The sequence below is a fragment of the Hakea prostrata genome, chromosome 1, assembly GCF_041222555.1.
Source record: "Hakea prostrata isolate BN-2017 chromosome 1, UWA_Hpros_2, whole genome shotgun sequence".
NCBI lineage: Eukaryota > Viridiplantae > Streptophyta > Magnoliopsida > Proteales > Proteaceae > Hakea > Hakea prostrata.
In genome coordinates, this window is record NC_142600.1 from 19,974,240 (window position 1) to 19,997,810 (window position 23,571).

Below are 23,571 nucleotides of genomic sequence, written 5' to 3' on the forward strand. Positions count from 1 at the left end.
CTACATGGGCAAAATAGTAATTTCAAAATCAAAGTTAACATAAAAGTTAACGTTAGATTTATTTTAATATTTCAAGTTCACCACATTGGACAACAAAAATTTTAAACCTAACTTATATAGGCAAAACGAAAAAAACTCAAGTCAGAATGTCAATGGCTAAAAGGGCTTTTTTGGAGTTCTAAAGCATTACTTTTGAGGCAAAAAGTACCTTAATCAAAAGACTAAATAGTCAACAGTTCATGCTAGGTTGTTCATTAGCTGTTTTAATGAGTTTCTGGAGAAAATGCTCTATACGAAAAAGATATTTTTAAATGTATAGGGTCTGCACAATTTTTAATGAAGGATGGTTTTTTTTTTTTCCTTTTGGTAATCCAAACTTCATTCAGAAACTGAGCAGAAACAACAATACAAGGCCTCAAAATTATACATATCTGAGAACCAAGAAGTGGAATGTGGCCAGTCAACCCTCCCTGCTGAGGTGACTGCCCTCCTGGCTAAGGAATGAGCTATGAAGTTACATTCCCTAGAACTAAAAGTAAAACAACAAGAAACAAAACCAGAGGAGAATGGAGGATGGTTTCGTGAATATAAAACCACACGCATTAACATTATAAAGACAAGATTTTCATCTTTAATGAAGATAAGATGATCACTCATCTCTAGACGTGTATGGAGAGATTCCCATTATACAAATTAAAATTAATGATAAAAAAATTCAGTGATATTTTTCTCAATCAGTATGAAAATTCAAACCAAAAACAATAAAAGTAAATGAGATTTCCAGAAATAGCTAAGAGATGGTACCTAATTCATTGAATTGATGGGCAGAGTTTGAAAGGTATGAAATGATATTACAAATTAAGAGACTATCAATCATGGGACGAGAGTGTTGCCATTTGTCAGACAATTATATCTTTCAAACCTTGTTTTTTCTTGACATTATTCATTAACTGATGGGACCAACCAAATTCCAAAACATGGGGACTTGCCCTTGAAGAGTTATCCAGGAGAAAATTCAGAATATGTTAAAACCTTAGAAGACCTGCACACTTATAAATTTATAGTAATAATTCGTGAAAAAGAAAAAAGAAATAACATCTTCAAGATACCCTCAAGCTTAAACTAGGTTAAGTTGGCCAACAGCTACAAGCAAAACAACTTTTTAACACATTTCTAGGGCTTCTTTGAGCTGCCATATATTCCATGAGAAGATGCAATCTAGTATAATAGTAGCAATTCCTTGTTGCAAAAATGTATAATATGAGTCAGATCACAAATAACCAGTTTATTTGGTTTCATCGGCCAAAAGGTCTAATTTAGGATTACCATTAACCCACCATAAACATAGGTTAATTCTTACACTTGAAACTAGGTTGCCAATGGAGGTGAGGAAGAAGTCTCCATGGTAGAACTGACTTCCAGTCCTTAAACCCATACAAGCGGATTGCAATTTTTGACAGTAAAAGAGAAGCTCCCACATTGTTAATTGAGGAAAAAGTCTTGTGTGATTAGAATTTGCAATGCTGTGTTTCAGGGGTCTTTTTCTGGGTAATGTACATAATAATTTGGTTTCAGCAGGCAGATCTGAAAGTATTTCTTAAAGTCACAGGATTACCATGTGGAAATCTAACACCCACAACCAATTTGGGGGCACAAGAAGGTTTGTCAGATTGGGTTGACGAGGAGAGTATGAAATAGGTTAAAAGGTGTTCCCACATTGGCCAAATTCTTTTCATTATCAATATTGTTCTCCTACAACCCCTGTCAATGGTTCTCAAATTTCATTTTTAAGTAGCTCTTGAAAACATAATCCATACAATGAGACCCCCAACCTTTTTATGTTAGGATAACATAACCTCCTGATCAAGTAAAAAATATTCATTACTCATTTGTAGCACTCAAAAATAGATGGCAAGAAAAACCACAACCAGATAATGTAATAGAGGTAATATTGAGTGTCCAACAGTAAGAATCCCCAATTCAGTGATAGTAGGGAGTAGGGGAGAAGAGATTTACCAGAAAGCCTTAGCTTATTCTATCATTCTGGAACGGGAGCTAATTACCACCTCCACCTGCAGTATAATGCCAATAATAGAACTAGTAACCCTGCAGACCTACTACTTCTGTACATTGAAGTGCATATACTTCACATCCAACAATTTCAGCATGCTTCAAAAAGATGCCCAGCAGAATGGCAAATAAAGTACCTCAGTACTCGTTAAAATGGATAGCACCAACTTTCCAGACAATAAAAGCTGTTGCAAACATGACTGTGCCAATGAAGACAGCTGAGAAAATAATAAGGAAAAGATCAGAACCACCTGGTAAATCAAAAGTCAGGCCGGACTTTGGTAATCCTCTCTTGCTGTCATCAAACATGTTCTCTGGAGCTTCAGGGAGGCCAGGCCTTTTCTTCCCTCTGTCACCTTCTCTCATAGCATCCAAAACCTTGCTTCCCAGCTCTGGTTTTGACGGTTTTGGTTCTGTGTACTTGCTTAAAACACGGGCTGCCCTTAATTTCTCTCTTGCAGTCAAAGATGCTCTCTTAACTGTAGTTTGCACACTTGGAACAGCTGACTCAATCTGCTTCGCATCAGAAGGAACCTGCAACACATTAGAATCCTTGGGCATTTGGAATCTAAGTCCATCTTGAGCACTACCATTGGGCTGGGTCGTAACAGGTGAAGAGTTCAAGGATGAAGGCTCTGCTGATGACAACTGGTCGCGGGACACTGCTCTTTCCGAATTTCTGGAATCTTTATTGGTTGAATCTGTTACAACCTTGTTGCCATCAGTAGCCAATATAACCAGGCAACTTCTATTATTTTTTGTTTTACTCTGTAACCAAAACCTTCTCCCAGTGGAAGTAGCAAGAAAATCAATCTTTAGCCCAGAAGCTCCTGAGTAAGTTCTCGAAGAATTGTGAGATTTTGCTTGCAGCTGTTCACAGAGCCAAAAAAAAATGAAAGAAAGAAATAAGAAAACAAAAGAAAAAAACACATGTAAAAACTGGGTAAAAAGGAGCAATTGTTATATAATTTTTCAGCTAGTTCAATTATTATTAAGATAAATTTGAGTCTCCACATAACTAGCATAAGAAGGCATCAAATCATGCTCAATCTCATAAAGATTACTTCACACAGCTTCCAGTAACTGAACCATTATATTAAGGAAAAGAAACTAACTTGTAGATCATTGCAACATCTATTTTATGTTTACTGAAAATTATAGGGGTTATTTACAGCTTATTATTGGTTTAATAATTAATACGTTAAGACTTCTGTCCCTTTTTCTACTTGGTTATTTCATAAAAACTTAGTTCTTCTGTGGATCAATTCTTTCCACATTCCAAAAAATGGGAAATGGTGTCTAATACTCTCTTCCCCAAGCTATAAACTCTGGATTAAGGAAATAAAAATGCCAGGACATATTAGATTACAAAAATCCATGGACTATGGTGTTTCACTTACACTATCCCTTTATTAAGCTGGCATGATGTGAGATGTCATATATCATACAGTATGAGATAAAACTGCAGAGGATTTCTGATTGTCATAAAGGCATCTTAAAAAATTTCCTTTGTTTGGATGAATGGCATCTTGACAAATATTTTTGCCTTCTATTTGTAAATAAATGATGTAAATTAGTGGCAAATCTGATTGTCAAGATGGTATCCTGACAATAACTATGTCTTCTTAGGGGTAAAAGTTGCATACCCTGAGAACACGCTATTTAAACCCTTTGTTGTGAACAAGGGTTCACCCTCAGGCCGAAACCTGGAGTGGGCCCCAAGGCCACTCCAAAGTGGCACACCTAAGGCTGGCCAAACCCTTCAAGAGAGGTATCTTGGTCAATTCCAGCCCTAAATATCTGCTGGAAATTAAATTTCAGAATCTCAATTCGTATTTTTCAAGAGTCTAGTTTAGTTTAGAAGTTGAGTTCGTGAGTCCATAGGAGTCTTTCCCTAAAGGACTCTTAAGTCTTCCATTACAAGAACAGTTCCTTTCCTTATGTTGGAGTCCTAGTGTCTTAGGGAATCTATTTTCAAGAAGATTCCATTAGTTGTCGAGTTTAAGTTAAAGTCTTTTATTTGTGGCTGAGATTAACTGTAAGGGAGATCCTAAATTATTAAGGATTCCCAATTAGGTCTGAGTCTTTAGTGTTGGCTATAAATAGCCTAGTTTTTTATTTGTAATGTCAAGTTTGATTATTTGAAAAAGAATTGATTAGGATCGTGGCCTTCTCACAAGGCCACAGTTGAGTAAAAATTGAGAGTTCTTCTTCAAGATCAGCACCTTCTTCAAGCATCTAGCCCTCCTCTTCTAGTCTCCAGCATACACAGCCGTTACAGCAGCCTCCAAGTAAATACAGAAGACCCCACCCCCTCCTAATCCCATCACACCAACCCCAGCCCCCTTCCCCTGCTTGGGTAAACCCTAAACCCCTTCCCCTTTGCTGTTGCACCCATGGCAGCACCTCCATCAACCCCCACAGCCCCTAATACCCCTCCCATACCCCCAGCCCTTCCCCCACCTCTCTTTTCTTCATCACATCCTACCCCACCCCTGTTTCTGACTTGTGGCAAGAAAAACAAAAAGAGCAAAGAAAAAGACAAAAAAATAATAAAATAATAAAATAATAAAAATAAAAGAAAAGAAAAAAGAAGAAGAAGAAGAAGAAGAAGAGAAGAAGAAAGAAGAAGAAGAAGAAGAAGAAGAGGAAGAAAGAAGAAAAGAAAAGGAGAAAGAAAGAAAGATTGCCCAAGATGTTCACAACCCCATCCCATCCCACAAGTTTAACCGTTTTCCCCCAAAGTTTCCACCCATTAGGATTTTGTTAAAATGCTAACTTTTCCCTATCATCCCATAGGATCTCCAATTTGTTTCCTAGTCTTTGCCTCCGAAGCCCATATATCTCAGAGCAACACATATCCCTCTTAAAGAGTTTCCAACAACTTTCTTAGATTTGGACAAAAAACAACTTTCTTAGATACCCATATGCATCCAATAATATTTTTAATTTATTTACCGAAAGATTTTGGGCAAACCATTATTTTTAGGGAAACCACCCTAGAATTGGTTTTCCATCACCCTTCTAAATTCCTCACAAATGCAGTGCAAAGAGAAGCTAATCCATTGGTAACCAGTGCAGGATACATTTTTTGTTTATACTAAGTATATAACAAAAAAAAGAATTTGAAAAAATCAACATATGCTAAGTATTCTTTTTTGTTAAAGAACAGTTTCTCATTTGCAACAAAATTGCTTATAGTTTAAATGAAAAATCCTTTGGTCTTGGATTTTATTTTTATTTTTAAGTCTTGTTTCCTGTCCATTTTGTCATCCAGTTCTGGAATGGAGGCTTCTATCCCTCATTTGTATACTCTTGTTCTACCCTTTTATAAAATCTCCTTTACTCTCTATATAAGTTAACAACTCTGGTTCACCCAAAAAAATAGTCCACAATTCTTTTTATAGAAATACAAAAGATCAGAGAAAATTAGGAGTTCCATGGACTTAGAAATATATCCAAAATGAAGTTGCAGAAAATATAAGAATACGCAGATAGATTCAACAAAAGTCTGCAAATAATGTGATAAAGTATTAAAGTTGCTTCCATATCTTTGAAAATTAGATGATATGATACTTAAACTTAACTGCTGTGCTGAGTTCCCAAATCCATTTTTGGGTTTGCCTAATCTGACAACCACTACCAAGTTTTTAACTATTGCACTTATATCTGTATCATTTAGAACATAGCCCATCTCTAAGGGCTCCAAAGCAGCCATAGAAGCACTCTATATTGTAATTCCCCACTAACCTATATAGATGGTGCAGTGAAGGGGCTATCTCAGTGAAATTGTCAAAAGATTGGGCACCGAGAGAGGAGAAATTGGCTCAAATCTGGAGGCAGACACCTTACGCAAGACTGCCAAAGTTTAGGGTTGATCCAATCTGCCCCTTCCAGATACTGAACAAGCAGTAGTTTCATTGGATTATGGGCCTTCTTGCCTAGAGAAATAGTGAGAAGTAGTTCATTTATGTAAAACAATCTACATGCTGGTACATCTACAGTCACTCTTAGGCACTAAAAGGAGTTAGAAGCTTTGCCAGCATTTAGAAGCATATATAAATGTTTTATGAGCGCAAAACATCTAGAAAACAAACTCGTTCCTACATTTTGAATGAGGAGTCTTTCATTTCTTATATAAATTAAATTTCCATCCCTGATTAGAACATTTTACTGTTTTATAATAACCAGTAACACAGGGAGCTTTCCAAATAGTCCTACAATCTTCACTTAACCATTCAATGAGAGACTAGGCACACAAGCTGTATATCTTTGAGAAAATTATAGAATAAACCTCTGCAAAGCTTTCAATCAGGGAGTAAGTGAAACCAACCTGTTAGAATTTGAAGAATAATTGCTCAGAAGGTTATTTTCATTCATAGGCCCCAATGGGGTATTTATAGTTACAATCTGAGTAAATCCTACTCTGAGTAGGATAAGGAAATACAAAGCAAATAGAATAGAAGCATAACTAAAAAAGGAGTCTACTCCAATTAGGAAACCTTAATCATACTTCCAACACTCCCCCCTCAAGTTGAGGCATGGATATCACACATGCCCAACTTGACCAAAAAGAGTATAAAACATCTGTCCAGGTAAACATCTGCAATTTGATCTTCAAACTTATAGATTACTTCTGCCTTATAGACTTCCATTTGTTTTGTCCTCATCTTTACTGCAACTTTATGTCTCCAAGGAAGAACGCCCATGAAAAAATGTAGAATCTTCAAATGTTGAGAAGACTAAATTTCTGCGCAAATCTGAGGGAAAATCCAAAGTGAAACTTTTGATTTGTAGCAATGTTAAATCTTTAAAGGGAAAGTTTGCCAAGGGACAATCTCCAAAGGTAGGGGGAAATTTGTCAAGATAAGTGACAATCTCCAAATGTAATAGAGATCAAGTTCTCCAAAGGTCAAACGACAAATCTTTTGCAAGGTTAGATCTCCGAAGGGAAGATGTCAAGTTAAGGGGCAAATCTCTAGGGTTAACAGAGATCAAGTTCTACATAGTCAAAAAGATAGCTCTATAGCAATGTTAGATCTCCAAGGTAGAAGATTGCAAAGGTAAGGGACAAACTTTCAAAGGTAACAAAGATCAAATTCTACATAAGGAAGTCTACATGAAAGGCATTGAATTGTAGACATCTTCAATCTCCCCCCTCACGTGTAGCTTTACACGTGGGAAAACAATAACAAAGGAAATCCCTAAATTATATGGTCCATGGTCCACCAAGGTAAGATAATGGCTTGAATGTAATTAGAAGAATTCTTTTAAGACAAAATTCAAGCCAATGGGGAAACTTGGAAAGGAAGAAATTGTAATGGTAAGATGAAAGTATCATGAAAACAAATCTAGAGAAAATGACAAAATTTGAAAGGGGGATGACCTAGCCTACGGTGCCACTGATGAGGGTCTGATATTACCGAATGGATCGGATTAGAAGATGTAGTTAAAGCAAAAGTAGATCCTCCAATAGGCTCGAGCAAATAAAGTCCATTTATCACGTCCAATCTCCTTCCCCGTGACCAGATCCTAAAGTAGCAAGGTAGGAGTTGGTAGGGGTAGTAGAGGAAGCAGTGGTCGAGGCTATACCGGCAGTAGAAGACTGCAGAATACGTCGCAGAGTAGCGAACTCCTCCTGTGAAAAACCAACGTCTGCAGAGGGTGTGGTGGAAATTGTCTCAAAAAGATTAGCCTTTGGTTTTCCCTTTCTTTGTGCTCGTTTTTGCTCAAAATCAGCAGGCTTCCCATGCAGTTTCCAACAATTTTCCTTGGTATGATATGGTTTGTGACAATGCTCACACTTGACAATCTCCTTAGCCAGATCAGATTTAGTGTGAACAGACTGTAAAGCTGATTTCTCCATAATAGGAGTATGAAGCATGACTAATCGACGACTTTCCTCACACTGAACAAGAGCATAAGACTGTTCTAGTGTAGGAAAGGGAGAACGACTTAAGACTTGCACTCTGATCTGATCGTACTCCACGTTCAAACCTGCCAATAAGTCATATACTCTAATCTTATCAATGTACTTCTTATATGTCGCCACATCATCTGGATTAGTGGGGTGATAATCCCCATAATGATCCAACTCTTGCCAAAGAGATCGCAACTCAGCATAATAGTGGACCACAGTTAGTTCCTTTTGGGTAGTCTCATGAAGCTTCTTTCGTAGCTCATAAACATGTGCATCATTCCCCAACTGTCCATATGTTTCAGTAGTAGCCTTCCAGATTTGGGCTGCAGTATCAAGTAATAGGTAACCCCGGGCAATATTTGGATGCATGGAATTCAAAAGGAATGACATAATAAGATAGTCATTTGATATCCATTTATCCTGTAAAACACCTGCGGTAGTGGGTTTGATAGTGGTGCCCATAATGTATCCAACTAGTCCTCTTCCAGCAATAGCCAGGTTAGCAGATCGAGACAAGATCAAGTAATTTTTGCCGTCAAATCTTACCGAAAGAGAATGAAGAGTGGGAAAATATTCGGATCCAGTGGGAGCAGTAGTATCATTGGTGGCTGCCATGTTGAAAGAATTGTCTACAGTTCTTCAGTCTTCACCCCTTCTGAAAAAAACTAAAACGTCGCAAAATGCAATAGCCGAACAACCCAAACAAGTCTAAGTAATGACAAGTCTGGGTAATGATATGATATGAGCCAATTCTGCTTCTTCTTTTTTTTCTTTTTCTTTTCTTCTGATTCTGATTCTAAATCTGATTCTAAATCTGATTTTGAATCTGATTCCTGATTCTGATTTTGAATCTGAAGTTATGGAAAATCACAAACAGGTCCCTGCTTCTGCACGGCAATAGAATAGGAAAAAATAAGCCAACTGCTGGAAGCAATGGATGCTGAAGAGTTGAAGAGCAGCGATGGTGTAGTCGCAGCGGTAGCAAGCCTAGTCGTAGAATCGCGAGAGAGAAACGATCATTCCTTTCTAATCGATTTTTGGCTCTGATGCGATATAAGAATTTGAAGAAATAATTGCTCAAAAGGTTATTTTCATTCATAGGCCCCAATGGGGCATTTATAGTTACAATCTGAGTAAATCCTACTCTGAGTAGGATAAGGAAATACAAAGCAAATAGAATAGAAGCATACTTCCAACACAACCCTTTCTTGCAAGATCACTGTCAAGAGCTAACACTCACCTGTTACCACATGGTGGTCATGACAACATAGAGCAGGATACAAACCTCTTGTCTGTTGACTTGGAAATTGCCTAAGGCCTCATAAAATCCAGTCAAATGATTCAAAGGAGGTTATTTCATAACTTGATTAGAAAAATCAATAGAGAAAATTGCACTGGCACCCCAAAACAGAGGCCTTTAAACACCGGCACCCCAATTTATCTTTGAAAAGCCCGTGGCTCCAATTCCGTTAAGAATGATTAACGGTCTTCAAGCACTGGCACCCCAATTTATCTTTGAAAAGCACATTGCTCCAATTCCGTTAAGAATGATTAATGGTGCCATGTAAGGACCAATATACCCTTATTTATAATGGAATGAAAATTACATTTGCCTCTTCTCACTCCTTGAATTCACAAAAAGAGACCCAAATCCAAGTGAAAGGAAAACCCCTCGAGCCCTAGTCTTCTCATCTTATAATTTCTGAAATTTTGATTGCAAGGATCTATCTCAAATTTAAAATACAAGTCTCCAGACATCTATTCTATTGATCTATGATTTTAAACTACTAAATTTGAACTTCGTTAAAGAACAGGTGCTTTGTTTTCTTTTATAGAGAAAGTTTACAATCAAGCAACCTGGACTAATGACTGACCTGAATATTAGAAAGCTAGTTATAGATTTCTAATCAACTAGTGTTCTCTGTTTTGGTGAGAGGGTACCACACCTTAATTCTTTCTAATTCTCTAGATTGGGGGAAAAAAGGGAAAATATGATATTGAGTTTATTAAGAAGATGCTAAAGATGATGCCATCTGGTTTGGGGCAATCTTCACGGCATCTTCCCAATAGAATAATAAGACAATCTCTTTCCTCATTTGATATGGATTAGTCTTCTTGCTATCTTTTCTTCATCTTTATAGGAAATGGAACCAAAGAATACCATGAAAATGGAGAGAGCATATATCGTTTACTTAAATCACTCTTATAGGAAATGTTAGGATTACGGATTAGGTTTACTGAGATGGATTTAGTTTATCTTAGCTAAAGTTTTCTTGCTCCAACAAAAATGGCTCTTAGGCTAGGGTTCCATTGCTATGGCTAAATTGTATCAAGCCCTTCACCTTTTCGTTTGAATTTTGTTTGTAAATTTTGGAAGTGAGTGAAGCAAAATGTAATTTCAATTAAATTAACAAACGAACTTCTTTATTTATTTTTATTTCATCAGGGTATCTAGATAGTCTCATACAACTAAAAGGGTAGTCTTGGGATTTTGAAAAAATTAACAATGATTTAATGGCATTTAGTAAGTGATTGGACCAATGTGTCCAATGAAAGTGCAACTTTGGGGTGTCAGTGTTTAAAAGCCTCTATTTTGGGGTGCCAGTGCAATTTGCTCAAATCAATAACATGTTAACTTTGAGAAAATACTATATAACCTGCAGAATATTCTAGAAACACTTGCTCATTTAAGGCCCCAACAGAATAACTTCGGCCAACTTCCAAGTCAATTCATTAAAATTCAACAGCAAACCTGGAAGAGAGTACCCAACCTATCATCTGCTGCACACTTATTGTTCTGTGACCAATAAAACATTGAATATTATGATATCATCTAACTCAAACACCATCCCCACACACAACCACTGATCTGCCTGTATGTATCACCTAGTGCAGATAAGACTTGAATCTATAAAGTCCACAATGATTTACAATGTCTTAACAAGCGTAAATGAGCATAATCTAAAGAAAATCACTTACATAATGTGGTCAACATTGATTTTTCCTGCCAGAATCCAAAAGGCTAATATTGTAAATCAGTCAGATTGATGAAGATGCTCAACTAGCTAGCAGTGACTAATCATAGCCTAATAAAATCAGTTTTAACTTGACCCACGACACAGTTGCACCTATTCCACTGCATGTCAATCACTTTGTAAGTTCCAAGGTGTTTCATCAATGTTTTTGAAACTCAACCGAACCTTATCCCAATGAAGTCAGCTACACGGATCCTATTTCTCCATTCAACTCAATTCAAAGGCATACTTGTTGTCAAACTTAATCAATGCATTCTTAGCATTTCTCCCATAACAATTTTACAGCTACCTCTTGCAATTATAACTTCTCCAATCTGGAACACATTTCTTCTATTGGGAGTTTCACCACCCAGCCATCTCAACACCCTCACCTCAGGTATACTAATTCTTGTTATATGTTGTTCCTTCACCCACCAACATTCATCTCCATACATTGGTGCCCGTCTTACAGTTGTCTGTATCAGTTCCCTTTCATGCAGATAATTGGGTTCTGGACATACCCAATTGAGAAAAGTCTGAAACTTATATTCAAATTACATTACCTGGTTTGAGGTTCTCTTCTTCTTTCACTCATAAAAAGGCTAAAGCACTCTTTACTTAGTAAGGCTGAAGTTATTTTTTTCAATTGCTGTTTTCCAGAAGGAGTAATAATCCCCAAGGAGAAGGGAGCAAATCTCTAAAAAGATGTACCTAAGAAGATTTTAAGTATCCTAAGTGGCAATTTCAATCAGTCAAAAAAGAAATAACAAAAAATTTCAACCAGATAAGGAAGAAAGGAAACAGTATGATCCAAATGAGGTTTTCATTTAGCATTATAAATTAAACACAGGGAACAACGAACAGAAATGAAAGTAAACTGAACGCAAAGGGTGGGAAAGAACCAATTACCGTGGATTGAAAACCGGCGACTGAATTTAAAGAAAGTGTCATTTTCTGGTCATGCGACCGATGCCTGACCCTGCACAAAGAGCACAGAGAGCGGGTTCGAAAGTGGAAAAGAGGCAGGTACGTCTTAGAATTTTAAGTGTCTGTGGTTTCTTGTGACCACTGGGTTTATCTAACGAAGGCCCCTGGAGAAGAGAAGCTGGGCTGCTGGGGGATTGGGTTCTGTGCTGGCAACGTTGTGTGGACTGTGGAGGTATCATCGTAAGAGACTAGGAGTATCCGAATATGCCACTGAGCCAAATTACTGATACACCCTTTCTCGTAGCCCATCCTCTCCCCGGGATTCGGCCGTCGTCGGAGTCTGCATCACCTCTCCCGCGCTTTTTCACGGCGCATATTGTCTGTGGGGTCCGCAAATCAAAGATACAATTCTATTTGTTGTGTATGGTCCCACACGAACCGGACCTCCCGTGGGGAGGCGACCACAAAACGGGGTCCCACGGTGAAAAGTTTTCTTTATTTCAGTTTTTTCACAGCGTCGGGGCCTGATCGGAGTCCCACACAATATGGATTGAAAAAAAAAAAAAAAAGGTTTTTTAACTCCTAATAAGCATATATTTTAGCGACTGTGGTTCATCTTCCTGAAGTAAAGCACCCTGTGCTTTCCCTACCAACTCATACCCACCCATCCGTAGATTTATGGGGATAAGGTGACTATTAGAAAAGAGCTAAACATTTGAAACATGCCTTCATATATTATTTTTTCAAGATGAATCTACAAATTTCATTCAAAAGATTCAGTCTAACTAAACAATTAATTTTATGAACCATAATTCCTTAGATTTGAAATCTCTAGATTTTTTAAATCTCCAACTCAAGTAACCAAATAGGCCCTAAATGTATTAACAAAAAAATACCACCGCCCTCGTCTCCTCTTCTTCTCTCTCTCTCTCTCTCTCTCTCTCTCTCTCTCTCTCTCCTTCTCTCTCTTCTTCTTCTTCTTCTTCTTCTCCACTCTCTCTCTCTCTACTTCCTCCGCTCTTTACCCGTCCTCTCTCTCTGCCTTTTTTTTTTTTTTCTTTCCTTTTTTCCCCTTTTCTTTTTTGATGCTGCAAGATGTAGAAGTTCCTCTTCTAGATTTGGAGTTCGTGATGTGTAGAAAAGTTCGACTGTCACATGTTACTAGCATCCAAACGCTGCCGGTCACCACCAAAGTCCCTAAGACATTTGACCGAAAATCTAGGGCAAGGAAAGTTACCGCTGGAAGTCCAATGATGGCACTCCTCAGCACTTCCGTCCTCCAGCTTGTTCCAATGGATGCTCATGATATAACTTCTCCCCCTTTGTGGCATGCTTCCCCTTTGCCCTTGTGGTGTGTCAATCTCCGCCCTTGTGGTGTGTTTTTGCTCATTTAGGCGCTTGTAATGTTAGATTTATGTATCTTTCGGGCTTATTAATTATTGTTATGTTTACAACATTTGTCTTAAGATTTTCTTGGAGTTGATCCATACCTTAGCCTAGATGACTTTGTCTATTGCATGCATGACATTTTGGTCAATTCTCTCCTTACTTTTGAATTTCAATTCCATGCATCTATTTTTGTTTGTGTATCGTTTTTTTCTCTTCAATGAATGAAATATTGCTTCTTACTAAAAAGAAATCAAAACACATTGATTACCAAAAGCAAATACATTAAATTATTTCTAACACCAACCACTTGAATCAGTTTGGCAAAACTTTTGCCAACGCTTCCTACTATGAGGTGAAAAGTTTACCTATTCTTAATATGTATTATTATATATAGTTTCTTCCTACCAAAAAAAAATCATATTTATTTCTGTTCATCGATATATCTATTAAAGAAAAAAAACCAAATTGGGTGTCTGTTTTATATATCAGAGGGAAAAAAGAAAACAAAAACAACAAAAAAGATTCTCAAGCTTTGGAGATTCAAAGCATTTCAATTTTCTCATATTTATCAAAAACAATTTTAAATATCTCACACAAAATTCATAAACCACGAAACTAATGAACACTTCGTCTCTTTCTTTGATGCTTGGATGGTCCATTTCCTGATAAAATTCGGAGAGAAACGCTTTAAAGGTAAGCGTAAAGCATTGCACCCTATCCTTAAATTACATCAACCAGACATTTAAAGAAAAGCATAGTAGATACCTTGAGGTAAAAAAGTTCCATCACACTAGTTATCCTTGAAAGCATATAATTTGCATCATCAAATTAAAACGACCTTTGAGCCCCTTTTTGCCGAACTGACATGATATTCAGTTTATACATATAGATAATTTGTCTCAGGGATTTTTTTTTTTTTTTTTAAAGTCCTAAACAGGGTTGACGTTGTTTCCACCCCTCTGTACAAGTAGGCATAATTTATCAGAGTTAATGGGCTCTTCAAGAGTAGTTCGATCTTCCTGTAGATTGGATTTACAACCTTGCAAAGATACTAAAAAGAAGCAAAAATCAATGCCGTCAGTCAATTAAGTAGCCTCAGGCGACTAAACCAGATTCACTTGAGAACAGGCTTTTGCCGCACCTTTTTGAACTGTATATCCCCATTAAGTACAGAACTTATGAACTTTTCCACTTCCTCCACAGTCAGTTCATTCATAAATGCTGTGAACTTCCCTCTCCGGGGCTTGTAAGCCAAAAGAAACTTATCCAAGGACTGGAACTGAGACTTGTCAAAAGAGTTGAGGAATGCTTGGCTCTTGGTAGCATCCAACAGAGAATAAGAAACAGAATCCCCAGAGCTAGAAGGTAGGTTCTGTCTTCTTGTCAAAGATTTCTGAGATACCTGAAATGGCAAAGTATCGAAGGTCAGCATACACCAAGGAGAACCAAAGAGAAAAACATTAGTGTTGCTTGAGCAGAATTCTACATCCAACAGTATGCACAAAATCTGACAATATGAATTCTCCAAGAACTAAAACCACCAGTTAACCAAGAAGTATTCATCCTGTAGGTAGATAGTAGCCCATCGTCATTTAAAACTCACAGCCAGACATCTAAGTCAATCGCTACAAGTACTTGGTAGTCGGTACAACACTAAGAAAAACTTTTGTCATTCCATAACACATCCTATTTCCTTTTTCAGGTAAACCATTCCATAACACATCCAAACTGTAGTTTCTTGTCATATCTTGCCACCCCCCCCCCCCCCCCCCCACAGGGCCCCAAAAAAGAAAAAGAAAAAAAGAACCACAATGTTTAAATATTTTTCCCCCCTCACAAAGGCACAATGGCTCTAACAGTTACCATCATCTTTGATGAGAATTGTCATATTCCATTGTCAATGAAATGGAAATTGTAAAGAAGATTGATTCACTCACCAGAGACAAAATGGTTTCCAACTTCTCCTTTGCTTTGGATGATCTGAAAGCACCTATAATGCAGACAGGTGTCGTCTCTCCACAAAGGGAATACATATTTGAGCCTGTAAGAAGCGGTATGCTTTTCCCTTGTGTTTCATGTGACCTCTTTGCCTGATTCGAAGCACCTTTCTTGCTCTTTTTCTCAAAGCCATCAAGTAGGACACCCAGATCATAAATAGCAGACTTCAAATTTTTTACAGAAATTCCTGTCTTCAATACGTGATTCTCCCCATTAGTCCAACCAACAACAGCTGGAAGGGAATCAACCCCTAACTTTCTCAACTTCGGATCTGAAGCATCTTGGACCTACAAAAGAGACAATATTATGGCCAACAGTAGATCAAGGAAAGTCACTGGGTACTACATCTGGATTCAAATGATGTCTCCTGCCAGGCAAGTAACTTTTGCCACTAAGAGCATGTCAGCTAAGACATCTCTTTTAATAAAATTCCTTGTGATGCATATAGATCTGTTAACCCAAGTGAATCATGTCCAATCCAAACGATTTCTATTTTCCTGACTTTCAAGACTGTTAACACTCAATTCATACCTGTGCATCATAGAAGATGAATCGCTTACGATACAGGCCACTAAGGACGCGCCAGATCACAGGTGTATCCTTCTTCGTAGACAGCAGTAACACCTGAGGCAGCTTTTCCATAGGGCTCGAGGAAAAATCAAAACGATTTAAATCCACCCTTCTTGAGAATCTTGGTAAGTGATCTTGGCAGAAGATCTTCAAACTCTTGGCACTCCAATCCCCATTATACTCTAACAAGGAACCCCCATCTTTTGTTCTATATGAATAAATAAATGCCCTGGATACCCTGTTGGGCATTATACCAAGGTCCTTACACAAAGAAGCTTCATGTTGGCAATTTATGCTGCCAGCCTACCAAAAGGAAAAAATAGAAGGAAAAACGAAAACCTATCAGAAAAGACAAAATTCCAGAGACCGCAATTCAGACATGAAATATCAGATAAATTTGAAGTCCAAAAATAAGTATAAACAGGCCCACCGAACATACCTTCAGTGCTCCTTGCAATGAGGTTGCTACTTCCTCTACAATGGATTCATAATAATCATTGTCCTTAAAAGTAGGTTTGTAGGATAACAAAAGCCAAGCGATTCCATCATCTGCTATTTCCTTCTTATACACCTGTGAGTTGACAGCCTGGATGCTCTTAGTGGACTTCCTATGGCTGGTGCGAGATCCAGTTGAGCTACCAAAACCACCAAAGTTGTTCCCACCTCTCACATCACCACCAAAAAAATTGGAGAAGATATCATCAAAAAATGAACTTTGACCAGCACTTGGATTGCCAAAGGAAAAGGAAAATGACTTGGTGTTTCCTTGACCACCCATGTTCTGCCATCCAGGGCCACCACTGGTGAAGTGCGTACGTCCCCCATCATTCCCTGGATAACCTGTCTCAAACCTGGGGTTTCCCTTCTCATCTCCATATAAATCATAATTCTTCCTCTTCTCTTCATCAGATAGAACTTCATATGCTAGAAAATAAGAAAGAGTGCCCGGAATAAATAACTAGAAAAATAGTATGAAGAAATTAAAAATTGGAGTTCTAATAGAAATCTTCTGAATCGGGAGTTTTAAGGGGAAAAAATCACTTTGTTAACAGGAAACATTTTTAGTTCTATATAAGAGGGCTGACAAACTTAACAAGTGCCACACCATGATATATACATATGGTAAACCTTATCTTGATGAGGCAAAAGCAAACAACAACAATCATAAGCAAATTACTACAATAGACAATTAAGAAAATGAAACTGAGAGAGATAATACCATTGTTTATCTCAGCAAACTTCGCTTGTGCACCTTTGTTTTTGTTTTTATCAGGATGATACTGAAGAGAGAGCCTACAAAAAGAAAAAGTAGAAATCATATGCAAAGATGAATAAGAGAGAGAAAGAAGAACACGGACAATATGGAAGGCACAAGTATTATATACTTATGAAAAGCTTTCTGAATCTCCCTTTGGCTTGCATTTCGCTCAACTCCAAGAACCTGAAAAGAATATAAAACAATTTTAGATAAACACAAAGGCTGATTTATTTCTAGCTGTTAATTCTCTTCCCTCCCTCTCTTTCTTTCTTCTTCTTCTTCTTCTTTTTCTTTTTTTTTTTTTTTTTTTTTTTTTTTTTTTTTTTTTCCCCCTCCAGTGGTGGTGGTTTGGGGTGAGGGTGTGGGTGTGGGGGGGGGGGGGATTATAAACAAGAACAAGAAGCTTTGACTAGTAACACATTTTCATCAATAAGAACATGGGCATTTGGTGTGTTGCCCATAAGACCACTAAAACTACAGAGCTTCAAGCATTCATTTCTCTCTCTTAAAACTACAGAAATAGGCCGACCCCCTTCTCTATTTATATATGAGCCTGAAATCCATCTGCAACTACATGCTATGCTCCTTTCCTTTCTTCTTTTTCGTCGTAGTACTTTCACTCCCTCTCATGTCTCTCCCTAGACACTATCACTCCATCTTGGTAAGCAAAATAAAAAGTTAATACAACTCTCTAAGGCTAAGACAGTTAACTGCCACTGACTTTGATGTTTGCTCTAAGCCAGCAAATGGTAGTTGACTTGCTGGGCATAATCCTTTTCTATCGTAAGTAAGAACTGATTAAAAACTAAGGCCTCAAACCTTTTTTTGGTGGACTTCATGTCTTCCAACCATTCCCTTACATTGTTTAAGATCTTCAAAGAAGCCTCTTACCTGGCTCTGAAGCCAGGTTCGACATCCATATGATAAGGAACTACTCTTGACATGTTTTGATGAATGCCAACATATATAATTAAGAACTAATGATCTACTTATTTGTTTAAGACAGACAGTATGTCAAACCAAATGCCCAAGCAGAGAGTGTACATTGCATGGAAGCATTTCAAGCACTAAGAAAAGATGGTTATTGAGGACTCAAGTAGTGGAAGACCAATGAATGGATATTCCTCATGCAAATACAACTTCAAAGCTCAAGAATGATGAAGATATTGTTTTTGAACACCATGAATATAGATTAGGAACACATGTAATTGCGAGCATTTTTCAACTTAAGGATTTTAAGAAAAGAATTATATGGGCAAAAGGGACTCTCGGGTCAGTCTCTAAGGGTGTAAACAGATTTCCAAATTAATTTTAGAAAGCCCTAAAGAAGCCCATGGTCTGTGTGCCAGTCAATTGTGAGCTAAATAAGCCTGATCGACCGCCACCACATGGAGACTCTCTGGTCGACTAACAGACAACTAAGCCCCACGGTAGATGATCATGGTCAACTGTCCATCCCCGATGGAGATAACTAGCCTTCAAATGGCTAGATTCCAAAGGCTAGAATGAGCTGTCGACTGAGAGATACCAAGGTCGACCATGAGTTCAATAATATGACTGTCTTATATCCATTGGGACCCAATTTAACACAATTTCATGGTAATAAATAGAGGTCATCATGACACTTAAGGCACAAATTCCAAAGTGTAAAAAACCATTGTTATTATGCCATCTATGTAGCCTTTAACTGTCCCTAATATCCAAGTCCCTTTAGAGATTCATTCCCTCTCCTTGAAGAAGATAGAAGTGTGGATCTCAAGGTAGAGCTTTGAGAGTAAAGATTGACCATTCATTGCATTCATTTCATGCAAAGGGAAGTGCCACCGCTAAGGTATTTGTAAGTGAGTGCCTTTCATTTACTTTTATTGTTATCTGTTTGATGTGAATCAAAATTCTCCCCTTGAACAACCCTGGAGTGGGCCTCATGGCCACTCCCATGGGTGCACCAAGGGCCGACCGAACCCTCTAGGAGAGGTATTTTGGTCACTTTAGCCCTAATTTAGTTGCTGGTTTATTTATCAGAATTTTATTTCTAAGTGGTTGAAGAGTTTTAGTTAGTTAGGAAGTTACAGTTTAAGTTGAGTAAGAGTTCTTAAGTCTTAGGGATCTTCTTTAAAGATAAGATTCCCAACAGTCTTTATTTACAAGAAGAGTTCCTTCACTTTTAAGTCTTAAGGGGAATCTATTTTCAAGGAGACTTCATTAGATCCTTTACTATTTCAATGTTTGTAATAATGTGGTGAGATCCTAATCTACAAAGGAATCTCCCTTAGAGTTAGGGTCTTTTAGTAGGCTATAAATAACCTGTTCTTTCTTTGTATTCCTTAAGTCTGGATGAATAAAATTAACTTGTAATTGTAGCCAAGAAAGGTGCAGCTGGGTCCTCTTTGAGTAGGACCTTGCTCTTGTCTAATTCTCTCAAATTTCAACCTCTTTCCTGCGATCCAGCAAAGCAGTTCAGCAACACTACAGCAGCCAATCAACAACTCCAGCAAGCATCCCTTCAGAAATCCCACAAACCAGTGTAATTCCCCCTCCTCAATCCCTCCCCTACTTATTCTTCTTCCCTTCTTTCCCTACCTGCACAACCCTAGTTCTCCCCTCCCCTTTCTGCTGCACTACTGGCAGCACCTTCCCAAGCCCCCAAGATCCCCTAAACCCCTTCCCCTCCCCCACCTCTCCCCTACCCCCACGACCCCTCCCTTCCCCTTCCTAACCCTTCTGGCCCCCTCTCCACCCCCTCCTGACTTGCGGCAAGTCTGAAGACTCTGAACAACAGAAAAGAAGGAAAAGAGAAAAGAAGGAAGAAAGAAAAGAAAGATCCAAAGATTGCCCAAGATCCATCTAAGAATCTCCCAATTTTTAATCCAAACCTTCCCCATATCCCTAGAAACATTTCCTTTCAGCTCTATGGTAATTTTGGGAATCCCAAAGCAGCCCATATAGATTTTGTCGACACCCTAACAACCCTTAGGATCCCAATTTTATTTCCTCATCTTTCCCTCCAATTCCCATCTAAAATTAAAACAACCCATATCATTCCTAAGAGCTTCCCACAACTTTCCAATAACCCCTAGACATCCCATGGTATTTCTAGTTTATTTTCTGGAAGACTCTAGGCAATCCCAAACTTTAGGAAATTCACCTTAGAAACCATAACCCTAAAAATCAGGTTTACAACACTGTTATTGGGTACGCTTGCCCAGAATCAAGGATTTTGTAAAGGTGCTCTCGGCCTATACAAAGATTTGTAAAATGGTATTGTCTCCCCATCCATTGTACAGAAAGTGGACATACTAGTGAAATCTATCTAAAGGACTAGAAGGGAGTGGACGTAGATTCAATTGAATTAAACCACTATAAAATCCCTATGCCTTGTTTTCATTGTTTATTGATTTAATTTTTTTAATTGTTAATTAATTGCAAAGCCAAGCATGATTCCACTAGTCTCAACCTATTCAACCCCTCCCCCCCCCCCCTTTTCTTTAGATTGACTTCACCCAACATAGCACCAAATGGCTCAACAAAATCTTCAATACCCATTTTTATTTTTGTATACTTCCCATAGTAGAGAAATCAAAGGAACTTGACATTCTTATTAGCCAAATCTTAAATATCCATTTCATCTTTTGATGATTACTACGTTTTACATATGCTCCTGTTGAAGCTTTTGTGATTGATATTCTGGACTACTAGCATCTCCAACGTATCTTCTAAAGGCCTATTTCCTGAGACTGAACAATGGCTCTGTAATCTCTACTCTTAAGTGTCCTTCTTGGTAGGAACCTATCATTTCCATGGTAGGCTTTCCTTATCCATCGGCATCCCCACCAACCCTAACTACACTCTTTGTTGGAACGATACTCAAGACATAGACCCCCTTTTCTTCTCCTACCTTTTTCCCAATCCCTTTGGAGAAAAGCCATATCCTACATTTGGCCCAGTCTAGGCACTCATACGGATTTGCTCAGGATTGGCAATAGATCCAATGATCCTTCCCAGGCTCCTCTATCTGTGACCTTACTGGTAAGCTAGCTTTCTGTGCTACCATTCACCACCTATGGTGGAAAAGAAACCTTAGAAGATGGATCTCCAACTCCAGGTCATTGGACTCAATTTGGAAAGCCATATGCTTTTATGTCTCTTCTAAGCTGCAGTTGCTCATCCATCCCCCTATTTTGAAAACCCTATGTTACAAACTCATTGCTATTACCTAAGGCTTAGCTCTAATTTCCAGCTTAGTTCCTAAAAGTTGGTTCCTTCACCCCTCCCCCCACACCCCCTTTTGTTCTTTGTACATTCTTTTTCTCCCTTTAAGGATTTGATAATAATAGATTATTCAACCAAAAGAACGTTACATTAATATGGAATTTTTATAGCACATCCTCGCCACTTAAATAAGATTTCAGACAAAAATTGGGTTATGACTTATTGATCTTGTGAATTGTGATATTGAATTTTCCTGAGGCTGAAAACTTCTCCTTGTCTCTGACCTGGCTTTCTACTGGTTTCTGAAACCTATCCATTAGGTGACTGGTACCCATCATACTACAAGGTACAACACATCAAAAGCTATAATCTACTCTATTGAGAAATAAGCTAAACTACGGTATTGGTTATCGATAGGAAGAGGAAATGAAAAAGGGGCTCTTGTGGCATTAAGTAAACAGATGGACGAAGGCACATGCTTGGTGAATTCACACAAATATTTGGATAGACATCCAGGGTGTGCCTTGGCACAATGGTCGGTGGACCACAGTTGTAGCCTAAGGTCAAGGTAAAAAGCCTCTGCCTGTGTAGAGGTTCGCCCTTATTTGGATTGACATCATCAGCTACAAACATGTGGCAAATGCAAAACAGCCTTAGACAAGACAACGTTTAAAAAATTGGTTTCTAGTGGGCGACCTAAGATCAAAGATCACAGCTAAATCACTTTTTGCAGATGAAGGAAGTATCTTAAGTTGCATTGACCATCATTACACAGTAGAAAAGACCTTTCCTCATGACGGCATGCATATGGTCATTCTTCATATCCTTTTTCTTCTTCTTCTTGGTCCAACTCATTTTCCTTATATTCCTAATAAGATGTTAATCAAATCAATCTCCATCCATTCTCACCAAATCTCAAAAATAAATATTATGCCACACACCATATAATTGTATTTACATTTATAAATTGGCTGATCCAGTAACTATGGTTAAAGTTAAAGATCAACTTCTTCATTCCGCCATATTATTAAATTAAGATGCAGTGTGATAGTGTATCAATTTAAAAGTGGTCAATACGCCATACATCAAAAATCTCATTAACTTCCAAAGCCAACCAAAACAATACTCAGCTTAGATGTCTTCAATGGTTTGGAAAATAATAACTAGGCAAAAAACAACATGTAATCCATCCACATTGATGATCGACATTCACAATCCGACCCTATCAATGACGTACTTGTACTAAAAGAAAACCGAACTGGAAAAATTAAATAAATTCGTAACTAATTCGAACACTCACACAACGATACGCCTCCAAAAACCTAAAAATTGAAAAATAAGGATGAAGAACATAAAGATTTTAACATTATGAACCGAAAAACTTACCTTGTATGGGTCGAGGGTCTTGGACGCTTGGGTGAAACACAGAAGCGATGACAATAGAAATAACAATAGCAGGAAACGAGTGCTCATCTCCAGTGGTCGATGTTTCGATCTTCAACTTGTTTCTTTGCTCTGCGAAAATCACAACTGCACGAATTAACAGCTTGATGTCAGGATGTCAAAGAAGAGAGCGATGAAGGAGGAAGACGAAAGTTCCAGAAAAAAACGTCTGGCGAGTCGAGAGGTTTCCCGCGCCGAATACACGTTGCACATGCTTTGTGCTTCCACGGTATCTGACCAATAGAATTGCTTAGATTGTTCAATGGAAATGCTACGTACACGTGGCACTTGTTTATTATTCCACGGATATTGACCAATTGAAATGCTCGGATACTTGATCTCGAATATCTATCTCACTCAAGCCGCCAGATATATTTATATAATTTTTTTTTAAATGAGAAAAGGAGAAGTTGTTCAATAAATTTTTTGGCAAAAAACCCTTGTATCTTTTGAATTTTTTTGGTTAAAATTTCAGGTTTAATCTTCTAAAAAGATATCTAAAATAAAGCGGAGCTTACATGAGTCCAAATCACTCGTTGAGGACCTCTTCCGTCTTTTTGGGGTTGAGCTTTTTTATATCAAGTGTGGTTAATATAGGCGAGGCGGTTGGGGAAGTTGTTTTCTTGTTCAATACTAAATGGAGCTTCGCCTTGCTCTTTTCAAAGAGATTCTGGTCTTGAGGAACCCTTCAGATGATTGAGCAGAGTGGGGAAAAAAGTGGAAGACTTCCTATGTGGAAACTGAGCCACCCCTCGAGGATGAGAAACTTTCAT

General features: G+C 38.0%; 2 protein-coding genes across 2 annotated transcripts; both read right to left on the reverse strand.

Annotated features, from left to right (window-relative positions):
- Nucleotides 1-401: 401 nt before the first annotated feature.
- On the reverse strand, nt 402-12,153 carry LOC149028145 (uncharacterized). The gene is made up of 2 exons (XM_089168816.1): nt 11,914-12,153; nt 402-2,940 (listed from the first exon to the last, which is right to left on the reverse strand). The coding sequence occupies exons 1-2, from the start codon at nt 11,953-11,955 to the stop codon at nt 2,209-2,211; spliced, it is 774 nt and encodes a 257-aa protein (XP_089024942.1). The 5' UTR covers nt 11,956-12,153; the 3' UTR covers nt 402-2,208.
- Nucleotides 12,154-13,894: 1,741 nt separating this feature from the next.
- On the reverse strand, nt 13,895-23,014 carry ATERDJ3A (DNAJ heat shock N-terminal domain-containing protein). The gene is made up of 7 exons (XM_089168826.1): nt 22,742-23,014; nt 17,274-17,329; nt 17,108-17,181; nt 16,328-16,812; nt 15,850-16,191; nt 15,258-15,605; nt 13,895-14,722 (listed from the first exon to the last, which is right to left on the reverse strand). Exons 1-7 carry the CDS (start codon nt 22,826-22,828, stop codon nt 14,435-14,437), a joined length of 1,680 nt encoding a protein of 559 aa, XP_089024952.1. The 5' UTR covers nt 22,829-23,014; the 3' UTR covers nt 13,895-14,434.
- Between the last annotated feature and the right edge of the window lie 557 nt (nt 23,015-23,571).